General features: G+C 39.9%; 3 protein-coding genes and 1 non-coding gene across 4 annotated transcripts; 1 reads left to right on the forward strand and 3 right to left on the reverse strand. All coding sequences in view use genetic code 12, as the record gives it.

Annotated features, from left to right (window-relative positions):
• Window positions 1–1,620: 1,620 nt before the first annotated feature.
• Window positions 1,621–3,408, reverse strand: CORT_0C03470 (hypothetical protein; the record flags this gene model as incomplete). Its single annotated transcript, XM_003868577.1, has 1 exon — window positions 1,621–3,408. The coding sequence occupies one exon, from the start codon at window positions 3,406–3,408 to the stop codon at window positions 1,621–1,623; it is 1,788 nt and encodes a 595-aa protein (XP_003868625.1).
• Window positions 3,409–3,587: 179 nt separating this feature from the next.
• On the reverse strand, window positions 3,588–4,670 carry CORT_0C03480 (Hem12 protein; the record flags this gene model as incomplete). The annotated part of the gene is made up of 1 exon (XM_003868578.1): window positions 3,588–4,670. The coding sequence occupies one exon, from the start codon at window positions 4,668–4,670 to the stop codon at window positions 3,588–3,590; it is 1,083 nt and encodes a 360-aa protein (XP_003868626.1).
• Window positions 4,671–5,847: 1,177 nt separating this feature from the next.
• CORT_0C03490 (hypothetical protein) lies at window positions 5,848–8,571 on the forward strand (the record flags this gene model as incomplete). The annotated part of the gene is made up of 1 exon (XM_003868579.1): window positions 5,848–8,571. The coding sequence occupies one exon, from the start codon at window positions 5,848–5,850 to the stop codon at window positions 8,569–8,571; it is 2,724 nt and encodes a 907-aa protein (XP_003868627.1).
• A 348-nt stretch (window positions 8,572–8,919) lies between these two features.
• On the reverse strand, window positions 8,920–8,992 carry CORT_0_Phe(GAA)_44. Its single transcript has one exon. It is a non-coding gene (tRNA).

Raw genomic sequence — 8,992 nt, forward strand, 5'->3', positions numbered from 1 at the left:
ATAGTCGCTATCCGGTACACTAATAATCATACCAAAACAGATATTAGAGTCACCTCTTGGACCTAAACATCCACTGGACTTCTTCTTGAAGTATTTGTGTGTAAGTAACACAGAAACCAAAAGGAGTTTTGTTACGCAAAAACATAAACATACATACGATCATTTTCAATACAATGTCGCAAACTCCAGGAACAAAGAATTTAGTCCACGGTTGGCACCTGTGTTTGGCAGCTAACTCATAGATTACATTACAATATTGAAAGGTCCTCCTCTTCCTTGTAATTGTCATTAGCACCGTCGTACAGTTAATCGGGAGCTTCCTGTCCCGTCTCAGGCTATTCAGAGCACAGAAATCTGTGCAAAATGTGGAGCATACCAAAAATGGCGCACCAACGACTAAAACCACTTGATAAGTGGAAAACCAACATAGGGTCCCACTAATAGAGCCTACGAGAGCCACATGTACCCCTTAAAATCCCAAAAAAATATTTTTGGGCGCCTAGAGACGGCGAGCCTACAACAACATTTTTGCTCCAAGATAATCCCAACTAGATAACTTCGATAATTGTAGAGTGTGATGGCATTTTGACTGGTCGTTAATGTGAATCTGCGATGAGGGCAATACCGAAGCTGCCGCTGGTTGAAAGTAACACCTGTGGTGCTAATTTCTTTTTCTTTTAAGTGCAATCCTTCCACCTGGAAAGCACTATACTCTATATACTTGTTCTACATACGCCGTAGATAGGCATAAGCTCTTCTCCAGTGTCAATCTACCTCCATAAAACTGTTTTATTATTTTTACACAAAACATAATGACAATCAGAGTTGATCATTTTTGCCATTGATTCACCCAGAGAGTAATACCTTTCACCAATACCTCCTACTGAAACATCGGTGAATTTAGTACCACCTTCCAAAGCGGTAATAGCTTTAGCACTGGTACGCCCAGTATTATCATTCAACCGACAGTCGATATAACAAGAGCCCACTCGCTTGAAAGTTTTGACTAATTCATATACTTATCTTGAACTATCAACTCTATTCACCACGGTTCACTCAACCGCGGAGTCAGCGTCCAATACACCAGTACCATATAATCCAACACTGTCCTCACATGAAAAACGAATTTTAATTCCCTTCAATTGAACAGATTCAGTAACTTCGGTTTCGGCTTGGACAATAAACACGAATCGGAACATAAAATTACAGCCAGCCTTAGTCGTGATACATCTCAGCCCTGAAATGTGGCATCGTTTGTTCTATAACCGCACACACACACTTTGGTTCCTCATGAGCTATTTGAAGACTGCATAACTCAGACGTCTCCAGTATCTATCACTGGAAATTAGAGTTCATTCAACCCTAGTTGAACCTGACATGGTTCATCCATGGAAATTTATCAAGCAATCCTCAACATAACATAGGTTCAACGAATGATCTCTTGCATTATGGGATAACACAATACTTTAGAACTTCCCTCCCATCAATCAGTGGGTCGATAATTTATACGAAAACAAAAGTAAATGTCATCAGTGCAAAGGTTAATTAAGCATTAATAAGGCAATACTATCAAGACAAAACAAAAATACGACATTTGAGATACACGTCTTGATTCGACCATCATCTTTTTAGTCTAGCTTCGGCCGCTCTTGCTCTTTGCTCCCTCATGAGTTTTAAACGTTGCTCTTCATTTAAACCTGTAAGATCATTTTGGTTGGACTTCATGCTTGAAGTATTTCTCACCTCCTTCGAGGCCTCAGCTTTAAGAAGATTCTGTTTAGCTAATCTCTCTTCCTCCTCTTTAACTCTATCTTCATCATCAAACTCTTCCTTAGACCTGGCAGGTAACACTTTTGCCTTATCCCAATCACAGTGTGACTCTCCTAGTTTATACCTAGCAATTTGGAATGCTCTTTTGGTGTTTTGATCGGCTAGCTCGGCAGGATATCTTCCAGCCCTGTTTTGTACCAAAGGCGAAGCTTTCAAATTAATCAACAAGATTTGAATCATGTGTGAGAGGCCATTTGCAGAAGCATAATGAAGCAATGTTGGTGCTTGTGCATATGCGCTTGTGTCGATTCGGTATGTATCAACGTCGATTTGATTATCCTTGACCCATTTTAATAATCTTGGGGCTTTTTGCTTTCTCAAAATGCTTAGAACTTCCTCGATTTGCTTGTCGCGTCGGTCATCTTCATTCCCTTCTGTCCTCTTGAGGTTTGAGTTAGTCAGTTTCTCTTGTGTACTTTTTGTTGGGTCTTTTTCATTGACGGTTTCAATCTTAGGCAACGCTACTATCTTATAATGTGTCAACTCAACCCAACTTCTTTTTACTTCCGATAAGCTTGCCCTTTGTGTTGAAAATGGTAGCTTTCTAATTCTGTCGTCACTGGCTTCGAAGGGCGAGCCTTCATACCCTATCAAGACCTTCTTATTGGTTGGTCCATTCGCACGAATGTAAATCGCCGTGCATTGTCTCAAATAGACACTCCATTGAGCAAGAAGTTCTCGCACTTCTTGAGCCAATGCCTTCTCATTGTAGCGTCTAATACTTGAACCCGCAGAAATAGCTTTTCCACGAGAATTGTCACTAGTACCTTGTGAGCCACCTTGTTTACGTCTTGTTGTGTACCGATGAAATGTTTTCGAAGCTATAACATTCACCTGTTGCATTTTCAAGCTATCCTTGTTATTGATGGACTTCAAATCATTCCTTCTGTGACTGATAATGGCTCCGGCAAAATGCCCACCGCCAATCATTAGTATTGCTGACATTGAACCTTTTTGTTCCTGTGCGTGCTTGAGATATCCCAAAGGATCATTTAATGCGATTGTGGGAAACAGTGCTTTATAAATGCCAATTGCTTCATCGTTTGTAACAGACTTAGAGCCAAAAAGAATGAAGGGACTTTTGGTGTTCAAGTGAGACGCTGACACGGAGTCGTCTGAAACAGTCACAGAATCCAACCTTTTGATCAAGCTTTTGACCTTTTGCTCTTGTTCATCATTAGCTTTATCATCTTCCAGACCAGACTCGCCCTCTGACTCCGATCCCGAAATACTGTCAATCGACTGTGTTTCAATTAACTTCTCAAACTCATCTTCATCCACCGGGGGTAAATTGTTTTGCAGTCTTTTCAAATTATAGCGATGCAAATCGGACTTGTAGTAGTTCACGTCCTTGGCCACCTTGGGACGTTGCAAAATAGGGTCTTCGATTTGCTCCACTGCTTCAAAGGTATCCAAGTCAAATGATAGTAATTTCAATGAATCTATAAATTCTTCATCCAAGTCGTATATATAGGTGTCTGTGTTAGGGCCTTGCGTCATTTGAATGTGCTGCATCAAGTAGATTTGCAATGTATTTCCTCGTAGAATTTTTTCTTTATTTTTTTTGGTAACATTCATTTTGTGAGGGCAGAGAAAGAAACCAACTAGTCATTTGCAATACCCCTTAGATAAAAGTCCCCCAAAATGATGTCGCATTTTACCAGTAGAGGTAAAGTCTCCCAGCTTTCACCGAGCCAGCTTTCACCGAGGGTCAACGCCGTGAAAACCAACAAGGGTAACTATTTATTCGATTTACTCTACTTAGATCCGTATTTATGACATTGTTTCAAAAAATGCTCAATCTTTTCGGGTTTCATAAACGGATGGGTTCCGTGACCAAAGTTTATGATGTAATTTTTAACCCCAAACTTTTTGATCATTTGTTCGACCTTCTCTTCAATCAAAGCATCCGTACCATACATGACTCCTGGATCTAAGTTCCCTTGCAAAGTTATCCTTCTGCTCCCCACGATTTGACGAGCAGCCCCTGGGTCAAACAACCAGTCGAGAGACACACAATCATACCCCGATTCACATAAATCATCCAATGCATACCAAGCACCTTTTGCAAATACAGTTAACGGTATTTTCTCTTCGATGCCCAACTCCTGTAATCTTAGAGGCAATTTTGCTGCAATTTCTCTTAAATAAGGCAAAGAAAAAGTATTGAAATCATCAGGGCCCAATTCCCCTGCCCATGATTCAAATATTTGCAACATCTGGGCCCCTGCAACCACTTGTTGGGCCAAAAATTCGATACAAGCATTGCAAGTTGCTCGCAAGAGTTTCTGTGATGCTTCAGGAAACTCGTAAATCCACTGCTTTGCAAACCTGAACATCTTTGAACCCTGTCCCTCAGTCATGTAAACCAACAATGTCCAAGGTGCTCCGACAAACCCTAAAAGAGGCACTCTTCCGTTCAACTTTACCCTGGTCAAGGTGATAGCTTTATATGCCCAGTCTAATTTCTGCTTCACATTCGGATTAAGATCAATTTTGGATAAGTCATCCGGGTGTCTTAAAGGATCTGCGAAAACTGGACCCTTTCCTTCAACCATGTTTATCTCAAACCCCATTGCTTGTGGAATCACCAATATATCGCTGAAGATAATTGCTGCATCAATTAATCCGTCGAAGTGGTCAACGGGTTGAATCGTTATGGCAGAGGCAGTTTCTGCATCCTGACAAGCTTGGAAAAAGTCTTTGTCCCCCTTCACTTCATGGTACTCCGGTAAGTACCTACCAGCTTGTCTCATGATCCACACAGGTGGTCTTTCAACTTCTTCCCCCTTCGCTGCTCTTAAAATCAAGTCATTTTTCAAAGGAGCAAAATCCGGCATGACTTGTTTCGAAATGTCTGTTGTTGAAAAAAAGTGAAAAATGGACCATTTGCAAAGAATTGTTCTTTTTCTCTTGTCGGCTTTTTCAACTTAGTGAGTGTCGCCCTTTTCTCTTTTTTCCATTCCCGCTTTCAAAAAGAAGATTTTTGTCGCGACAAAGTTGAAATTAATGTTAATGAATAGTGATTGGTTTGGGATCAAACTATGTAAGACACTAAGTAATAAAGTACAGTGAAGAGCTCCAAGCTTATTTTCTACAACAGCCTCCATGATAGTAAGTGGTAAAAATTAGAGGATGAATTTTAATTTTGGATAATTTTGCAACAAGGTGTGTAAAAAATACTCGTCCGAAATTGATTGCGTGACAGTAATGGTGTTTAAGCAAGAAGAAACATTTTTACTGAATATTAAATATAGACGGAAAGGCAGACTACAAAGATAAGTGTATAAAAAAGGATGTTTTCAAATTCATAAACTTCATAAGAGAGGGAAATTTCTCTGACAAGCATACAATTCGTTTCAAGATTTGTTGAATTTTATGTAATCGGCCTTTGAAGGAGACAAAAACACAAACCCTGTTCTCGGTATAATAGCAACTATCTACTCTGTTTAAACTCCCTTCTAAAACTGTGATTTAAGGCTACAATTACCATAAAGCAATTCCAACCAAAGAGCTTTGATTTGCTGCTTTTGAGATCAATAAAGCTTAGAAAATTCTCAATTATGTTATGGACATTAAGCCCAAAGCTTCAAGTATACACAAGGTCCTAGAACGACTTTTGAACTGAACTGAGGGTTGTTAAACACTTCACCATAGTCTTCCAAATAATTTTGATACTGTACAACATTTTGAATATCTCGAGACTATCGTCTTTTCAATTTCTTCAACGGAGCCGAAATACATACAGAAGCATATGCCAGCCCAACATCCTCATTTGTGAAGCCTATCCCGTTTCTAAATATTACAAGTCATAATACACACATTCTTTGACACTTATCTATTGCTGCAAAGAAATTTTTTTGTGACTCAAAAGCAATCGAAGTACATTACATAATTATTATATAATCTTACAACAAATTTAATCCGAGGAAACCAAAATGCTGGTCAGTTTTGTTAACAGTACACCCACTATCAGAGCTCCGCTACAACAGAACACCACCAATCCAGGGATTAGCAATGACTGATGCCGAAGTATCATCACTGGTACTGGATATCCATAGTGAGAGCCACCCATTAAGGAATTCTTCGAATAAACCCAACGCCATATTTCGTTTCTTCAACGCTATATTTAGGTATAGGAAAACCTCGCTCTCCTTCTTCGTCATACTCACGCTAATTTTGGGCTTAGTCATTTCATTCGTTGACAACAGTTTGGAATACTCAATTGATTTGCCAAAAGAGAGGCTGGAGCAAAAATTGCTAGATGAATGTTGGGTTGACTTGCAGGCTATAGCAGAGAATCAACATCCCTACGCATCCAGTGGAAATGATGCAGTTCATCATTATTTAAAATCGAAAATCTCAAACATTATTCATGGGCATAAACACATAGATTTTGACAATGACTTGAATGGCACAAACAAATTCTTGTTCAACTCAAGTTTCAAATCTGTGGCTTATTATGAATCAAACAATTTGTTGGTAAAAATTGAAGGATCAAATCCCCAGCTTCCGGGTTTCCTCTTGAGTGCTCATTTCGATTCTGTTCCTACTAGCTTTGGTGTTACGGACGATGGTATGGGTGTTGCAAGCTTGCTTGGAGTATTGCGGTTTCTCGTGACCCAAAAACAACCTAAGCGGACAATTATTTTCAATTTCAACAACAATGAGGAGTTTGGCCTTTACGGTGCTACTGCTTTTGTGAACCATCCGTGGTTTAATAAAGTGGGATATTTTATAAACTTGGAAGGGACTGGTGCCGGAGGGAAAGCCATTTTATTCCGAGGCACTGACTATGGAATAGTAAAGTATTTCAACAAAGTTCGGTACCCCTACGCCTCCTCAGTTTTTCAGCAAGGTTTTGCAAACTCTTTGATTCATAGTGAAACGGATTACAAAGTATACCGGGAAGCGGGACTTCGAGGTCTTGATTTGGCCTTTTTTAAACCGAGAGACTTATATCATACAGCAGAGGACAACATAAAAAATGTTGACTTGAAGTCATTGTGGCATATGGTTTCCAATGCGATTGACTTTACCACTTTTATTGCTGAAAATGAGATTGACGAAACTGGAGCTGACGAAGCTGCAGTTTACACTTCTATATTGAACACTTTTTATTCCATCTCATCCACAAAGTTGACTGCTATAAACACTGTGTTAGTTGTGTTATTTGCCATAGTCAATGGCGCTTTGATCTTCATCACATTAAAGTACAAGAAGTGGCACATTTCAACCTCACAAATTTTATTTCTCCCCATTTCATTGTTGGTAGTGTGGACCATTGTAACATTGGTTGTAGCACAGGTATTTCAAGCCCTGAACCCGCTTTTGCCGACATCGAGACCTTTATTGTTGGTGGCAACCATTGCTTCAATTTCGACAATTGTTTTTTATCTCACTTCGAGGTTGCTTAGCCATAATTTGGATTTGAAATTAGTGTGCATCTTGGAGGTGTCTTTCATTTACTGGGTACTGTTGGTATACATCACCAGGAGTCTCTTTATCAACAAGAGCGACCAAAGACATAGCGGCGAATTTGCTATATCTATATTGTTTTTGTTGGAAGCAGCTACATCGCTTTTGGGTTTACTGGGATGGATGTTTAGCAGAGCCCCATCAAAAGCAAGTCCTGACGAAGAACCTCTTTTGGACGGAGCCAGCCATGGGCGTTATACACTGGAAGATGAAGATGAGGATGAACGAGGGGATAATTTTCCTGTCCCAGAAAATAAGCGTAGCTACGACTGGTCATTACAGTATTTATTGACTGTTCCAATATCATTTTACATTGTTTACAACTCCGGCTGGCTTATTCTCCAGGGTGTTAACAAAACAGTACAGGAATCTGCGGTGTCGCAAGAGTTTGTGTATTTGGTGATTCAAATATTTTCCATTGCCTTGGTTTTGCCATTTATTCCATTTGTTCGCTACTTGAATAGATTATTGATTCTGGCACTATTTGCAGTGGCCTTGATCGGATCTCTTTTGGCTTTAAGCACAGAGCCATTCAATGAACAGAATCCATTGAAAATACGATTTTTACAAACCCTCAATGACACCGAGAGCACAGTGCACATATATGGACGAGGTGTTGAAGTCCCTCAATTTTTGACTAGGATTCCATCAGTTGAAGAGTCAAAGACACGCATTGATTGCCTAAGTGAAGTTGATGGAATTGAGGTGTGCTCTTATAAAAGTCTGCTATTCCCCAACATTGTTTCTTCAAACACATCTGATGACTACCTTGAGGTATTAGTTAAAAATTCCAGCGAAACAGGGTCATTTGGTATAAACTTTAATGAAGTGGTTATCAAAGCTCCCAAGAACAGAATGTGTAACATTGAATTTCCAGGAGACGAAGTGAAGGCAGTGTTGGTGAAAAACGACACACACCGATTCCCTCCTTTCAAACAGCTCCCTGACGGCTTTTCCCATGACGGCGATTACATATACAAGGATGTGGATGGAATCAGAAAGTTGTACCTCAATAAGTTGGATTGGAATAGCCAATTTGATATTGGAGTATATTGGTTGCCAGGTATTAATGACAAGTCGAACGTGTTGGATATATATGTCGAATGCTTTTGGGCCGACTTGCTGCCTGTTTCTGAAGGAAGTGGTATCAAACCAGCTATTCCTGCATATGATGAGCTAGTTCATTACAGCCCGAACTACGTGAGTATTGCAAATAAGGAAAGGGGATTGGTTTCTGTAGGTAAACAAGTAGAGCTTAAATAATAATGTAATCTTATTGAATCATCGATTGATAGAGGTCGAGAAAAGTATTTCAAGCTGACACAAGAGGTGGGAACGCAAATCTCAAGTGAGGCGTATGCAATTGATTGGCTAAGTAGATCGACGCAGTTATTATAAGGTCTCTGACCATTACCCTTGGCATTTGCGAAAGGAATCAAGGATAGAAATTTTTGGTGATGCAAAAATGAAAAAGCCGCCGACCTTTAGTAGCACAGTAAATTCTCCTCAATTTATCAAGCGGGAGGATTACTGCAAGCCTGCTTTGATGGCCTTCTTATAGACACAGATTGGGGGATTTTTCAAAAAAGAAAAAGTTGGGAAAAAAAAGAATGCGGCTTCTGTGGCTCGAACACAGTACCTCCAGATCTTCAGTCTGACGCTCTCCCAGGTGAGCTAAAGCCGC

The sequence above is a fragment of the Candida orthopsilosis genome, assembly GCF_000315875.1.
Source record: "Candida orthopsilosis Co 90-125, chromosome 3 draft sequence".
Lineage (NCBI taxonomy): Eukaryota > Fungi > Ascomycota > Pichiomycetes > Serinales > Debaryomycetaceae > Lodderomyces > Lodderomyces orthopsilosis.